Genomic DNA, 15,546 nt, shown 5'->3' on the forward strand with positions numbered 1-15,546 from the left:
GCCCCGTCCCTACAGCCCCGCCCCCGCGGCTCAAAGCCCCGCCCCGCGCGGCTCACTGCCCCGCCCACGCACAACACCGCCCCGCCCCCGCGGCTCAAAGCCCCGCCCCATCAGCCCCGCCCCTGGCGCACAGCTTTGCTGAAGCCCGCCCACTCCCGTAGCCCCGCCCACCCGCTCTGCTCACATTGGTTGGGCCGGAGGCAGCCCCGCCCCCGCGGCGCCGCGCGGCCCAGCGCCCGTGGCGGTGGCGGCGGCGATGGCGCGGACCGTGGCGGTTCTCGGCGGCGGCATCAGCGGCCTCAGCGCCTGCTACCACCTGGCGCGCGCCGCCCGCGCCCCCCGGGTCAGTGCGGGCCGGGCCGGGCCGGGCCGGGCCGGGCCGGGGGCTGATCCGCCCCGCCCGCCCACCCGGCCGCCCGCCCTGACCGTGCCCCCCGCAGGTGGTGCTGCTGGAGCGCGGCGGCCGCGTCGGGGGCTGGATCCGCTCCACGCGCGCCCGGGACGGCGCCGTCTTCGAGCACGGGCCCCGCGGCCTCCGCCCCGCCGGACCCCGGGGCGCCAGCGCGCTGCGCCTGGTACGGCCCGACCCCCGCCCCGGCCCCGGCCCCGGCCCCGGCCTGTCCTGTCCTGTCCTGTCCTGTCCTCCCGCCCTCACCAACCCGTTCGCCCGCCCTTCCCCCGCAGGTCTCGGAGCTGGGGCTCGACGCCGACGTCCTGGCGGTGCCCGGAGACCATACGGCCTCGCGCCACCGCTTCCTCTTCGTGCGCGGGGCCCTGCACCCCCTGCCCGCCAGCCTCGGGTAGGTGTGCCCGGCCCCGCTCCCCTGCGCCTCGGGTACGTGTCCCCCGGCCCGTGACTCAAGGCCGCCATCCCGGCGCAGGGGGCTTGTACGCACCGTGCCACCCTTCAGCCGCCCGCTGCTCTGGAGCCTGCTGCGGGACCTGGTGGTGCCGCGGGGCCGCGGGCCGGACGAGAGCGTGCACGCCTTCGCCAGCCGCCGCTTCAGCGCGGAGGTAGGTGCAGGGGGGGGAGGGCCCGCTTATCTCCCCTGCACAGAGCTGGCGCCGCCCTGCCCGGCTGCCGGCTGCGGGGGCCGGGTGGGTCAGGGCGCTGGCATTGGTGCCTCCCTGGGCCCTCGGCTCGGTCAGTGCCGGCCGCAGGGGGCTGCTCCGCTGGTGCAGGCGGTGCCCGGGCAATAGCTACCCTTGTACCGCAGCTGGCCGACGTGGCCATAGACAGCCTGTGCCGCGGGGTGTTTGCTGGGGACTGCCGGGCGCTGAGCCTGCGCTCCTGCTTCCCGGCGCTGTTTGAGGCTGAGCAGAGGCACCGCTCCGTCCTCCTGGGCATGGCCTTGGGGGCAGGTGAGACCCTACCCGGCGTGGGCATGGGGGGCTGCTCTGGCTGGGGGCTCTGTCCTGGCCCTGGGAGACGGGAGGGCTGCAGGAACCACTGGGCAGAGCAGGCCTGATGGGGCTCCTGGGTGCCTGGCAGCCAGGCACTGGCACATGGACTCTCACCTCCCTCAGGGAAGGGCCCAGCCCTGGATTCAGCTTTGATCCGCAGGGCCCGCGCCGAGCGCTGGAGCCAGTGGTCGCTGCGCGGCGGCATGGAGACGCTGCCCGAGGCCCTGTTGGACTTCATGCGTAGCCGTGACGTGGAGCTGCACTGCCACGCGGCCCCGAAGCGCCTGCAGCTGACGGCCGACCAGCGCTGGCAGGTAGGAGGGAGCAGTGGTGCCCAGGACATCCCACCTGCACCCTGGATGGGATATCACAGAGCGGGGGAGGCCTGGGCCTTTGAACCTGGACCTGCAGAGCCTGCTCGCCCCGCAGCACTGCCCAGCCAAGCGCTAGGCCTGGCTGTCACGGGCTAGAGCCGGACAGCGGAGGCAGGTGGCTTGAAGCCAGGATTCCTGGGTTGTTAGCCCCACTCTGGGAGGGGAATGGGCTACATAAGGGGTGGGGACCGGGTTGTATTTGAACACCTGCCAGTCCCCGTGGTACCTTGCTTTTGCTCAGGCCCTTCCCCACCAGGGCAGATGTCTCTGGGAAAGGGTGTTGGGATCCCCAGGTTCCTCTGCTCTGACTGCCCCTTTCCTGCCTAGATCATCCTGGAGGACGGCAGCATCGTGGCGGACCACGTGATCAGTGCCATCCCGGCTGGAGGTGGGGGGGCTATGCTGGGGTCACCCCAATCCCATGGGGTCTGGAGCAGAGAGAGCTGGGTGCCCAGGTTTCCTACTGTGAAACCCCACCCGGCCTTCAGCCTGTCTGGAGCCGAGCGTGCGTTCATGATGGGAGCAGGGAGCCAGGACTCATGAGTTTTCTCCCAGGCTGCGGCAGGAGCGAGACCTCACCTGGGGCTGGGGAGGGCTTCTCGGCAGCTGGGGAAGAGCAAGGTTTAGAGGTTCTCCCGGCAGGATCAGGGACTGGGGCTGATGTAAGTGGAGGGGCTCAGAGCCCGGGCCAGTCCTGGACAACTTTTCTGCTTGCAGCTCTGGCCGACCTGCTCCCAGATGAGGCCGAGCCACTGGCTCAGGCGCTGCGCGGCATCCAGGCAGTGTCAGTGGGGGTGGTGAACCTGCAGTATGATGATGCCACGCTGCCCGTCACGGTGAGATGTGGCCCTGCCCAACCCAACCCTGGCATAGTGCAGAGCTATCCCAGCATTGTATCCCATGGGCTGAGCGGAAAGGCCCCAGCCCTCGTAGCATCCCCTGCAGGCATGCGCTGTGCCTGTCACCTGGGCCTCATGTCAGGAGTGGTCTGCATCCCGGCCCACCCTGTACTGGGGCTCCCAGGTGCTTCTGGGGGAGGAGGTGGTTGTCTGGGAGGGGCTGGCAGCCGGCCCATGTGTGAGCATGAACACTGGAGAAGGCTGAGCCCTTGGGGTGGGACGGGACCACAGGCAGGGGCATTTTTGTTGGCTGTGGGGTGATGGCCATCCCTTTGTCTCTGATTTAGGGGTTCGGGCACCTGGTGCCCTCCTTTGAGAACAGCTCCCTGCTGGGCATTGTCTATGACTCGGTGGCCTTTCCAGAGCAGAACGGTGCCAAGGGCAATTCCATCCGGCTCACGGTGAGTGCCAGCTCCACCTGAGGAGCATGCCAGGGGCTGCTGGGATCTGCCCGCACCCTGGAACCTGCAGGTGGCTCAGGCCCCAGTGATGGCACGTTGGCTGCTGCGCCTCTGCCCCATGGCCTTGCGCTGTCCGGCCGGGACAGGCTCTTGTCTGCACCATGCCAGGTGTCCTGGCCCAGGGGCCTGGTGCTCTGTGTCCTTCCCTAGGGCTGGGTGGGTGGCGTGGGGCCTGGCTCCTCCTAGGAGGGTTGTGCTGTGCTGTGCTGTGCTGGCAGGTGATGCTAGGAGGCGCGTGGTTCACCCAGAGCTTCGGGGACCCAGAGACCGTGCTGCCAGCCACGCTGCTGCACCAGGCCCAGGAGGCAGTAAGGACGCAGCTGGGCGTGTTGACTACACCTTCCCACTCCATCGTCATGGTGCACAAGGTAGGGGTGAGTGGGCAGGGGCAGGGCAGGGCCCCACTGGCGGGGCCTGCATTCAGTTCTGGTCTGCTTTATCCACAGGCCTGCCTCCCCCAGTACACACTTGGCCACTGCCAGAGGATAGGTAAGGCTGAGCTGTGCTGTTCCTCCTGCTCCATGCTCTCCCCTGGGCAGGGGTGGAGTGCTGAAGCCAGGCTGGGAGGTGGGAAAGGGGTGGGCACATGCACACCTGCAGCCAAGCCCTCTGCTCATGGCTGTGCACCTACTGAGGCCAGGCAGGGAGCAGGCACTGTCTCCTGCCAGGTGCTCAGGCCCTCCTATCTCCTGGCAGAAACCATCACCCAGTACCTACAGCAGGAGGGGCTGCCACTGAGCCTGGTCGGGGCCTCCTACGAGGGTGTCTCCGTGATCGACTGCCTCTACAGTGCCAAGATGGCTGTGGCCAGGCTCCTAGGCCAGGCCTGCTGATTGGCATGTGCTGCCTCAGGCCCTGGAGGCAGGCTCCTGCATGCCAGTCTCTGCAGGGGGTGGGGCACACAAGCACACACCCATGTTGGGCAGACAGTCTGTGAGGGATTTGTGGCTCTGCTGCCTCAGGGCTGGTAGCAGCAGCACCTAGGCTCAGAGGAGCAGAGGGCAGGTCCAGGCAGCCCTGCAAGCAGTGAGGGCAGAGTGCCAGGAGCACAAAGGCCTACAGCCCCTTCTCCTTCCCCACTGTACTGGAAGTGAGCAGGCCCCAGAGCCTTGGCTCTCCCCCTCTCAGGACAAACAGCCCCTCATTGCTGTTGCACCACTCCTGGGCCTCCCTGCTGCATAAGTCCTGTGCTGGTTTGAGCCTGGTTCCTGCTGCTCAAGTAACTGAACCAGCCACAGACTGCTGCCACATAGTGAGCAACTGCCCCTGCCAAGGGAGCACAGGGCCAGGCCGCGAGCAGCTGAGGCTCCAGGTCTGCACCTCGCTCCTGCAGGACGAGCCCCCATTCCCTGGGGTGAACAGCCCACTGCCCCTTCCCCTCCATGGTGAGCCATTGGTTGTGCCCCTCCCTACAAGTGGCCCAGGGTTGCAGAGCAGGGGCAGGCTGCTGCAAGACAAAGTTTTTATTGAAAAACCCTAACAAACCCCCAGTGCTGCTGCAGCCGATTGTTCATAAATAAAATAAATAGTCGCACGCGGGGCCTGGGACTGGATGCGAGCGGCTATGGGGGGGACCGGGTCCAATGTAACAGCACCCACAAGTGTGGGGCCCGGAGGCAGGCACAGGCTGGGAGCAGCGCGAGGCGCTGGCTCTGCTCACTGGGAAGCACCAGCTTTAGGGCTTCTGGAGGAAAGCTACTACTGCCCCAGCCCAGCTCCCATGTCAAGGACTGGTTGACCTCATGCAGGCCCAGGGGGACCAGCACACACTTAATTCTGCCCCCTAGAGGTGGTTACCTGTGGCAAGAGGAACCTCCCCACCCCTGCAAGTGCCCAGGTAGCTCTGGCCAGCTCCATGCATGCACTGGGCCTGTGGCTCCAGGACAAGACTGGCACTGCCCTGTGCTGCAGAACTGCTTGGAACAGATGCTATGCAAGGCAGACACCTGCCCTGATGAGGGGTGCTCCCCTCCCCTGGGGGCAGGCTGTTCTGTGGCTGGCCCTGCAGTAGGGGTGCAGGCAGGACTCCAGGCAGCAGGGGTAGGGTCTCTTGCCAGGCAGCCCTGACCCATATGGCACTTGCCCCAGCAGGCACCATGGGAGGAGAGGCAGGCAGAGCAGACAGCAGGCTATGAGGAGCAGCACAAGGCTTGGGGTTCTGGCTCCAATGTTAGGTCAGCCCAGCCCCAGCTACAGCACTGCAAGGCAGCAGGTGCTGAGCTGAAGGGAAAGTGGGAGTCAGGGCAGGGAGGTCAACTCTAAGGCAGGGGCAATCCTATCCTCTACTGTTGCCTGCTACAGCTGCTCTGCAGCAGCTTGGGCACAGCATGGCTCATGACCCAGCTGCTGGGCAGAGCTTGCTCTGCTGCAGCTCTCCCCAGACCTGCGTTGGGATGCTGGAAGAGCAGATTCCCACAGGGACACCCACCACTGACCTACCTCCCCCGCACCCCACTTGTGTACCTAGACAGGGTACTACCTCGGGGCATCTTGGGACAGCACAACCCTCAGTTGTGAGATCGGGCTTCCCAGACAGGGCCCAGCCTTGCGCAGTCAGGTTGGCAGGGGAAGGTTCCCATCAGAGGGATCACAGCCAGCACACAAGCCTGGGCAACCCTGGTGCAGGAAGGCCCAGGCCTGGGGGCCAGAACAGCAGGGTCACAGCTGGAGGCCTTGGTCCAGTCCTGTGGCCTGCTGGCACCTGCAATGCTGGCTCCCTGCTGCTGGCCCAGGGAAGAGCCCCAAGCAGCCAGCCTTGAGGGCTGACTTAGGCCCAGGGATAGCACCCAGGTGGGGCTACCAAGACTCCCCAGAGGAGCCAGCTGAGGGAGCAAGTCCCTGAAAACACAGCTCCCACCTGCCAGCACACATGGGCAGCTACTGCCTAGCGTGCATTGGGCAATATCGTCTGATTGTCCCCCTGGCTCCGGGGAGCCTGGAGGATCCTGGCTGGCACCAGGTCCAGGGGCATTCTACCCCTGTCTGTCTCTGGGTGACTGTCCCCTAAGTCCAGCTTCCCTTTCCCTTTCCCAGAGGCCTCTGGGCCATGCAGGGGCAGGTTGGGTCTGCGCTGAGCAGCCTTGCCAAGGGCAGGGGCTCCTTCTCCCTGCTGAGGCCTAGGGTTGTCTGCAACTCCCCCTCTGGCCTGTGCCTGGCTGCCATTCTGTAGAGCCCCCTCCTTGCCTCCAAGTTGGCCTGCAGCAGCTCCAGGCTCCTGGCTCTGTGTCTCAGGAGCTAGGGGTACCCTCTGGCTGGCACCTGTCCCCACCCCCTTGCGCACAGGGGTCAGCCGTTCCCCCCAGCCTGCTGTGGCCCGGGGCAGCGTGCGCAACATCTCCTGCCTGAACTCGTGGTTCGAGCTGCTCTTGTGCTTCTGCCTGTCGAAGCCAGGCTGTGGTCCAGGCCCCTTGCGGCCCTTGAGGGGCCGCGGGTTGACCCCGATGTCCACAGTGATGTTGGTGTAGAGGGGCTGCAGCTCCTTGGCCAGCAGCATGTAGCTGAGCGAGTTCATGCCATCCTGTGTCCACATGTGCTGTGTCCGGATCAGCAGGTCAAATCTGTAGGGAGGCTGGAGTTGACACAGGGGATCTGCCCCCTGTGATCCCCCCCAGGCACCTCCCTGCTGCCAGCCCCCAGGCAGTCCCCCTCCATCTCTGAGCAGTCCAGCACCAGAGGCCCCTCCCAGCACCACGTGCAGCAGTGCTGAGGGGGCCCTGTGCCCATGGGCGGAGCAGTGGTGCCACACACTGGAGCCTGAGCTTAAGGCCCACAAGTCCTGTGCCCCACTCACCTGTGGGGATTCTCCTCATTGCCCTTGTCTCCCTTGTGTTTCACCATCTTGTAGTGGCCAATGGAGACGGGTGGACGCGAGATCTTCATGCCGGCCAGACGCACCCTGTGGGGAGCATGCACCTCAGTGTGGCACCAGGGAGCAGGTGCCAGTGCTCACCGAGCTCCAGCACCCCCACGGCCCTAGCCACTCGCTGCATCCTCCCAGGCTGCCAGGACATCCAAAGGCCTCAACTTCCCCCAGGCAGCCCCTGCTGGAACTACAGCCCAACATGTGTGTTCCACCAAGGCCAAAGGCAGCACCCCTGCTGCCACGTGCTGGTCCAAGGCAGCCCTCTCCAGCCCAGTGGGATGGGAAGAGAAAGGACCAAGCAGGGCCCACATGGGTGCCTGCTGCAGACTTCCCCACACTTAGTGTCAGGGGCAGGTTCTAGCCATTACATCCTGGAGCCACCAGCACCTGCTCTGGCAGCCAGCTGTGCCAGGGCCTGTGGCCACAGGGAGGAGCAAGAGGAAGTCAGTGAACTGCCTCCAACCACAGCTGCCATGGCCCAGCACCATGGTATCAGGCAGCAGCTGCTTAGCATGGAACCAGAGGCAGCTGGCCAGGACAGCACCCAGATACAGCCAGAACACTGCCCCTCCCCTGTGACAGTGTGCCCCCTCCCTGCCTGCTGGTACTGTACACCTACAACCTGACTGTGACCTACCTTCACGCAGCTGGGAAGGGCCCTGTGTGAGAAAGATGCATGCAAAAAGTCCCGAGAGCGAGGAGTGGAGAGAAGAGAGACACGGTGAGGGGGCAGAGAGGAGATGCAGTCAGACCCTGGCAGGGAGGGGACAGGGGAATGGAATAACTCTAGATATATGTGCTGCTGCAGGAATCCAGGCCTTCGGGATACCCCGAGCACTGTCACTGTGCCCAGCAACCAGGAAACCACACCTTGACAGGGCCTGCTCCCCTAGGAGCCAGGTGTGCCATGCAGCCCCTTCTCCCCAGTATTAGGACAGAGCCTGCAGCCCTGCTGGCTCCCTCTACCCATCCCTGGAAGCTGTGGCAGGCAGAACTGAATGCTGCTCACTCAGGTGCAGCCAGTCAGCCCAGCCCAGAGCCATGGACAGCATCACAAGAACAGTAAGACCCCAGGAGTCCTGGCAGCTGGGCAAAGCTGCTGGGATTTCCTGCAGAGGCTCCTTCTTCCCTCCCCTTCTGCAGGTCAAGTGTTTCCTCAGGCCCTGAGCTGTGCTGCACCCACACTCCAGGCCAAGAGCTCGTGGTGGCTGTGGGGAGGCCCTTAGCATGGGGGCAGTTTAGATTATGGTCATCTGGGATAGCCTGGACAGGGCTGATTCTCCCTCAGGTTGGGGGTTGGACTAGATGTGACCTCTGCAGCTCCCCTCCAGTCCCACCTCTCCATGACTCTATGGCACTGACCCCAGCAAGCTGGGCGGCGGAGCAAGGCTGCGGACATGCAGGAAAGGCCTGGCAGGCAGGGACATGCAGGCACTCACCGAGTGGCAATGTCGTCGTCCTCCCCGCCCCAGCCCCAGTACTCGTTGGGGAAGCCGTTGATCTTCATGTACTGGTCCGGGGTCAGGGCTGACACCCCACCAAAGTACTGGGGGTATGGGAGGCTGCAAGGAGAGGAAGGGGCCGCTCAGACTCTGCAGCCAATGGCCCTAGGGCCCCCAGTGAGCCAGTTCAGAGCCACTCTCCCAGGGCCAGTTGGCAGAACCTGTTCCCCAGGCAGTCACAAGCTAACCCCAGCACCCTCCACACTGCAGGAGCATCCAGGAGACTAGTATTGGCAGGGCCAAGAGCCCAGCAAAGCCAGTATGGCAGGCCACCAGCCCCACATGGCATTACTGTTCCCCCTGGTCCCCCCAGCCCCTGCCCCTACGCACCTGTAGCCAAACTTGTTCATGGCGACAGAGACGTGCTTGGGGCTCCAGAGGTCGCAGGTGTAGAGGTTGTGGTCATTCTCAGGGATGAGGTCCACGTCATGCAGGAAGAGGCAGTCCCACTCTTCGTCCTTCAGGGCCTCCTTCACCCCCACATTCAGCAGCTTGGCCCGGTTGAAAGTGGAATTTCCAGCCTGCAGAAAAACAGGCAGAGAGGGCAGGGAGTACAGGGGCACAGGAGTGCTGCCAGGGTGCAGAGGCTGCCCCCACCACGGTTGCGAGCAGAGGCAGCCTACCTGGTGGATGACGTAGATGCCATAGTGCAGCTGCTGGCGCTGCAGGAAGGGGTGTAGGTAGTACAGCAGGTGGCCCAGATGCATCTCCCGGTTGCGGTGTGGGACAATGATGGCCGTGTGGGACCGTGGCTCGCAGGTCAGGGGCCGGTACCGCCCCCCTACACTCACCGCAGGGTTCTTTGCCTGGATCTGCTCCAGGGTTGGTACCTGGCTGAAGCTCACGGTCAGGGGGCCAACTGCATGGGGACAAAGGCTGGTCTTGGCATCCTGAGCAGAGCTCAGCCTGCCTCCACACCACACCCCTATGGGGCCTCAGCACCTGCATTCACCCTGCCCAGAACACTCCCTCCCCCCCCACACACACACACACACACAGCACCAGCGTGCTTACATGCTGGACTGCCAAGCAGCACTGGCTGTGCTGACCATGCTCCAAATTGCAAGCAGCCCTTACCCACAGCAGGGGCCCCAAGACCATGACCAGGTGGCCCCGAATTCAACATGGCCCTGGACTGAGCCAGACTCATCCTTGCTTGGAAGCCTGTCGCAGCTGCACCAGCTCTGCCCCCACTGGGTACCCAGGGCCCATGAAAGAGCAGAACACTGCTGCACCAGGGGGCTCATCATGCAGCGGGGGCTGCAGGAAGAGCAGGCCTGGTAGCCAGCCAACAGAGCCTCAGCTGCATGAGGGCTGGCTAGGCGGCTGCTCCCAGGGGCGGGGGAGTCTGCCCTTTGCTCACCCAGCAGCAACGGCTGCCCAGGGACAGTCAGCGGTTTCAGCCCTGGAGCGACTAGGGACTGAGTCAGCGGCACCAGGGGATCATTTACAGCAATAGGAGCCAGAGCCCTGCCTGTGCCCTTGCAAGGACAAATGCCTTGCCTGCCCATGCAGGGACATGAACCCCAAGGCATCCGTACCTGCACCGTGCCTCCATGCCTGCCTCAGCACAGGGGACGATCCACGTGCCAGCCACACCCAACTGGCCCCTGCTAGCCTGCCCTGCTGCTCTCCCTATCCTGGCTAAGCCAATGATATGGAGGTAACACAGGTTTCACAGGTACCCACCACAGAGAGCCTGATGTACACCCACCTACCCACAAGAGGATCGACCCTGGGTTGCCTCCCTGCACACATGTCCAAGCAAGTCTCATATGCTCCCAGTCTTGTTCACACCTTGGGGGCACATGGAACCTGTGCTAGAGCCACCCTCACAGCTCCATGCACTCGCCTTAGCAGCTCTGGACTTGTGGGCCAATGCCGCTGAGCCCTGCTTGCTGCAGGAGGGGATGGAGTGCTGGCACAGGACCTGCTTCAAGGGGGTCCCATCAGAAGGGCAGTGATGCCTGACACTACAAGCTCAACAGCCACATGGCTGCCAAACACGGCCAGGGGCACACTCTAGAACAGGGGTGGGCAATTATTTGGGCTGGAGGGCCACACTTGAGTTCTGGTGATCTGTTGAGGGCTGCACACACAAACATATGCACACACATGCGCATGCACGCTCCATACAGCTGAGCCAAGGCTGGTGCCAGAGCAGCAACAGGAGCAGAAGCATAAGCCTGCCTGGGGCATTACCACACCTGGCCTGCCCCGCCATAGCCAGCCACATCTGTGGCTGTGGGGGCAGGGAATGGAACCTGGCCGCAGGCCTCTGTGCTTTCCCACCCTGCCATCAGGGCTCCTGGCGTAGGTACACTCCCCTCTTCCTTCCCCTCTGCCATGGCTCCCAGGAGCCCTGCTGGCAAGGGAGGATGGGACAGCACAGAGGTCTGTGGCTAAGCTCCATCCCACAGCGGCAGAGGTAGGCAGGAGGGGCTGCTTCTGCCAAGCATCCCGTGATGCAAGCAGAAGCTGGAGCCGGATCCGTCACCTGCACCACCTGCCAGGAGAGGCCAGAGCCTGACTGTGTCTTGTCCAGGACCTGCCACATGGTGCTGCCACCCACCTGCAGGCTGGAAAAAAGATCAACTGGCAGGCTAGATCCAGCCTGTGGACCGTGTTTTGCCCACCCCTGCTCTAGATGTTGTTTGGTCTGGGGTGAGTGTTCTTCTGAGCATGCCCCAAGGGCAGGACAGCACCCACCAATGGCACAGGAGAGCACAGAAGGTAAAGTGGCTCCCAGGTAGCACTGACCAGTCTCCCAGCAAGTCCTGCTCCCAGGCTGCACCCTCAGGATGCCCCCGAACCTTGCTGCACCAGCTAGCCTTGGCTGAGCGGCCAATTCTGTGAACTCTGCTCATGTCTGTTGGAACAGCCACTAACCCGATCAAGAGCCAGCTGGGTCCATGCATGATGAGCCACCTAGAGAGTAAGGCAGCATAGTCCTTCCCACAGCCCCACTTACTGAGGTAGGGCGAGCGCTCTGGGCAGTAGGGCAGGGGTCCTGGTGGGGTGCCACGTGGGGGCAGCAGGCGGCTCAGGTTGGTGTACACGTCACGAGTGCGGGAGTAGTCGAAGACGGGGATGGACTCGCGCCCAAAGATGGAGGTCAAGTTCCGGAAACCGCCCAGCGAGAAGTAGGCCATGAAGGCAAACTGGAATCCTATGAGTAGGGCCAGGGTGCATGGCCGGTCCAGCAGTCGGCGGATCATGGTGCCGGGAGACAGCGCCACTTCTCAGGGAGGGGCGACAGGGTCTAGCTGATGCTGTGGAGACACCCGGGTAGGACTGAGATGCAAACTGGGCACAATGCCCTTCTGACTGCTTGCTAATGTTGGCCTCCAGCCCTGGCCCCCCAGGACTGCACGCAGCAGGGGTGCAAACTTCTCAGCCCCAGGCCTCCCCCTGCACTCGGGAGATCCGGTTGCGTAGAGGAAGAGGCTGGTGCAGGCCTGGCCCCTTAAAGGGGGCCCTGGTCCTGCTGGACTAACCTGGGCATCCTGGCTGTGCCCTAAACTCCCCTTTCCCCCTTCCCTCTCTCCCCCACCCACCCCGCCCCAGCCAAGTGCAGTGGGCATGTGGCACATCCCCCTTCCTCCCCAGCTGCAGACACAGGACTGGCACAGCAGCTCAGGGAAGAAGGGCATGTGGCCCCATGAAGCAATGTGGCCAAAGCTGGCAGCACAAGGAACCCTACAGCCAGAGACCCAAGGCCCTACAGACTCCGCTTTCCCCCATGGACCCACAGTACATATGGGGGTGGAACTGGGCGAGGACAATCCCCATTCGCTGGAACTGGGAGGGAGGGAGGAGAGGGATCACGTGCAAGACAGGCAGTCACTCTCACCTAAGGACTCAGACTTGCCTCTTCCCGTGCTCCGACAAGTCGATGCTTGGTCTTGACTGGTGGCAAGGAGCTCTTTGGTCCTTGCGTGGGGCTGGATGCATCGCTGCAGTGACGTGGACACGCGGCCTGCCCAGCGCCTTCAGGCAGGGGATGCTGAGGGGGAGACAGAGCAGGTCAAGCCCACAGGATAACTTGGGCAAGGGTGGGGGGCAGCATGAAGACAGTTCTGGCTACAGCAGGAGCATTGCTACCCCTTCCCCCTGTTCGAGCGCATCCAAGCTTCACAGAGCACTGGCACCAGGGCAGCGCCTGGGCCTGGGCATCCTTGTGAACCTGTCACTCTCCTCCCAGTGGATTGTTTCTAGCACCCCTCCAAAGAAGTAGATCTCCCAAGACCATGTACCTCCTGGCACCAGCCAACAGGGAGCTTCCATCTGCTCTCCCTTGCCTGCTGCTTCTGAGGCCTAATCAGCAAGACGCACTTGCACTGCCCAGTCACCAGGGAAGGGCTGCGAACCGCTCACTGAGCCAGGCACGCACAGGCAGACGCAGCCTCCATTCAGCCGAGGGGTGTTTTTCAGGATGACGGGCTCCTCCGAAGCCCTGCCACATGCCTCCCCTCTGTGCGGAGCTCCCTACCCTTGCGAATAGCAGAACCCTCTGAGGTGGAAGGTGCAGCAGCCAGCCCATGCACGCACGCTGCAGGACAGCCCAGGGCTAAGAGGGGCAGAGGGCAGACAGCAGGGGCGTATGCGCCCACTCTTGGAAAGTGGGGCAAATGTTTCACAGGGCCAGCCAAAACCCCCCTGCTGTGCACCACAGCTGCGGTGCGTGGAATTTGGGAGCGCTCAGGGGTGTGCGTCAGCAGCAGCGAAGGCAGTTTCAGCTGAACTGCTAAGCAGTTCTTCTGTCTAACTCCCTGGGCTCTGCAGTGCTCTCTGAGACCCAGGCAAAGGGCAGCCACTTCAGGAAATGCTAAAAACAGAAGTGCCCTTGGAGGTCACAGAGTCCAAAGAAACCTGGCTGAGGGAGGCACCTAGTCCAACCCCCTGCTCCAGGCAGGGCCAGCACCATCTGAACCAGACGGAGGATTGTCCAATCTGCACTTAGTGACCGAGCTTTCGTCACCAGTCCGGGCACCTGCCCCAGCGCAGAACCATCTTCAGGGGGAGAAAGTCCTTCCTCGTATCCAACCTTGGCCTGCCCGGCTGCAGTCACTTCTCCTCCAGCCCTCGTGGACACAAAGCAGGGAACCGTTGCCCTGGTCAAACAAACCCGGTCTGTGTTTGAAGACTTATCAGACTCCCCATGGGATAAAACACGTCATATTGTTCTACCTGGCATTTAACTCTGGCCGTGCCCGCTTGTTTGAGCACACCGGGAAAGGGCGTTTTGTGCCCGACACTTGGCTAACGTCTCTCCCAGCTGTAGTTAGTCCAGTAAAAGATGTACCTAAATGTATCTTGCTTCTATCCGATCCCCCCACCCAGTCTTCTCTCGTCTAGACTGAGCCAAGTGTTTGCAACCTGTCCTCAGACGTCACGTTGTCTAGACCCGTGCTCTCCTCTGATTGCTTCCCCATTTGTCCATGGACACCAGCACCGAGCAGAATCGCTGCCCCGGGCTCGCACGCGACGCTCCCATTCATGACCCCGGGGCGCGGGCGCTTTTCTATGCGGTATCGGACGTTGTTGGCTCACGTTCGGCTCGTGACGTACTGTTGCTCTGGTCCTTGCCCGTGGCCCGCCCGGCCAGTCCCTCGCTGCTTCGCGTTGGTGCGTTTAATCACTCCGACGCAAGGGCAGGTCTGCGCTCGTCCTTGTTGACTTACTCCACTTTGCAAACATATCGAGGTCGTGGCGGCTCCAGCATCTGCCCCCGTCTTAATATCAACCCGCCCGCGCGATTAATCCCGTCTCCCAAGTTGTTCGTGACGACCTCGAGCCGGGCCGGACCGCGCACAGACTCGTCGGGACCTGCATGGGTCAGGTCCCCCCAATTTGACGCTCGCCGTCTGGCCGGTAGCGCGCCCGCGCCGGTGCCAGCTCCTCTACACTGTGTCTCCTTTGCTCGCCAACACAACTGTCGCGCCAGCCTGGCTGGTCAAGGCACGTCCGTCCCCCCCTGCACCCACACCCACACGGCTCCCCTCGCCCCGCGAGCGCCCGGGCGGGCGAGTGCAGTGCCGGCTCTTCCTGGTGCTCAGAAACCAGGGGTCTGCCCCGTCCCGTCCCGTCCCGCTCGCCCGGCCCCGCAGGCGTCCCCCGCCCCCGGGGGCCTCTGCCCTGCCCTGCCCCCAGCACCGGGGCAGCCGCCTCAGCGCGGGGGGAGGCTGCGGGGCCGCCACCAGCCTCCCCGGGGCCGCAGGGAGCTCCCGGGCCCGGGCCCGCTCCCCGCTGCGCGCCCGGCCCCGGCCCCTTTGCCCGGTACCTGCGGCGCCCTCGGCCGCGCCCGCGCCCCCCGCTGCCGCCGCTGCCACCATCTTGGGGAGGGCGGGCCGGCCCACAAGCACCTCCCGTCACCGGGGGGAGGGGGAGGTTGCCCGGCAACGGGCGGAGCGGGGCGGGGATTGGAGGGGGTTGCCCGGCAACGGGCGGGGCGGGATGGAGGGCTGCCCGGCAACGGGGGAGAGGGGGCGGGCCCAGGCGCAGGCCGGCGGTCGCTTGTCTCGCGCCCCGCGGCCACGGGGGTTTCCAGCCCCGCGCCTGGGCCTCGCTCCTGGGGTGAAAGGCGGCGGCTCGCAACGCGAAACCAAAACGTCGCACCCCACTCCACCCTCAGGCGCAGGGAGGATGAGATAAACGGGGTTGGTTCCTCCACCCAAACCCCACCCGTGTTTTCACCGAAAACCACCCAGAATGATGCCCCCCCCCCCCCCTTCCCCAGCACTCCTCTGGCGGCGCGGCGCGGCGCGGCGCGGCGCGGGAAGGACGTGGCCGGGCGCTGCGAGGGCGCTTGGCCGCTCTCCCCTCAGGAGCCTTGGGCGCCGGGCTCGGGGCGTCCCGTCTGCTTCCTCCAAGTCAAAGGCGGAGGGAGGGTTGCAGCGGGAGACGGGCGCCGCGCCTGCCCGTCGCGCTGGCTCCGGCGTCGGTGCCGTCGGAAAGTCAGCGCGGCGCCGATTAGGAAAGGCGGTGAGCGCCGCGCGTTGCACCGCGACACGGCTCACGGCCAGGGAGCCAAGAGCGCCGAGA

The 15,546-nt window shown here is 64.3% G+C and overlaps 2 protein-coding genes across 6 annotated transcripts; one reads left to right on the forward strand and one right to left on the reverse strand.

Moving 5' to 3' along the window:
* Positions 1–224: 224 nt before the first annotated feature.
* Positions 225–4,672, forward strand: PPOX (protoporphyrinogen oxidase). Its single transcript, XM_059719119.1, has 12 exons — positions 225–343; positions 441–575; positions 685–800; positions 882–1,014; positions 1,218–1,362; positions 1,528–1,718; positions 2,106–2,166; positions 2,496–2,614; positions 2,965–3,078; positions 3,357–3,506; positions 3,585–3,627; positions 3,835–4,672. Exons 1-12 carry the CDS (start codon positions 257–259, stop codon positions 3,969–3,971), a joined length of 1,431 nt encoding a protein of 476 aa, XP_059575102.1. The 5' UTR covers positions 225–256; the 3' UTR covers positions 3,972–4,672.
* B4GALT3 (beta-1,4-galactosyltransferase 3) lies at positions 4,587–14,890 on the reverse strand. Of its 5 annotated transcripts, none has more exons than XM_014597813.3 (8): positions 14,786–14,889; positions 12,374–12,508; positions 11,474–11,774; positions 9,126–9,361; positions 8,833–9,023; positions 8,440–8,562; positions 6,929–7,033; positions 4,587–6,695 (listed from the first exon to the last, which is right to left on the reverse strand). In XM_014597813.3, the coding sequence occupies exons 3-8, from the start codon at positions 11,718–11,720 to the stop codon at positions 6,023–6,025; spliced, it is 1,575 nt and encodes a 524-aa protein (XP_014453299.1). In that variant the 5' UTR covers positions 11,721–11,774; positions 12,374–12,508; positions 14,786–14,889; the 3' UTR covers positions 4,587–6,022. The 5 variants fall into 5 exon arrangements, with proteins under 5 accessions (XP_014453299.1, XP_014453287.1, XP_019347942.1 ...); XM_014597801.3 differs by having other exon boundaries at positions 12,356–12,508; XM_019492397.2 differs by having other exon boundaries at positions 11,474–11,796; positions 12,356–12,508.
* Between the last annotated feature and the right edge of the window lie 656 nt (positions 14,891–15,546).

This window comes from Alligator mississippiensis, chromosome 15 (assembly GCF_030867095.1).
Source record: "Alligator mississippiensis isolate rAllMis1 chromosome 15, rAllMis1, whole genome shotgun sequence".
Lineage (NCBI taxonomy): Eukaryota > Metazoa > Chordata > Crocodylia > Alligatoridae > Alligator > Alligator mississippiensis.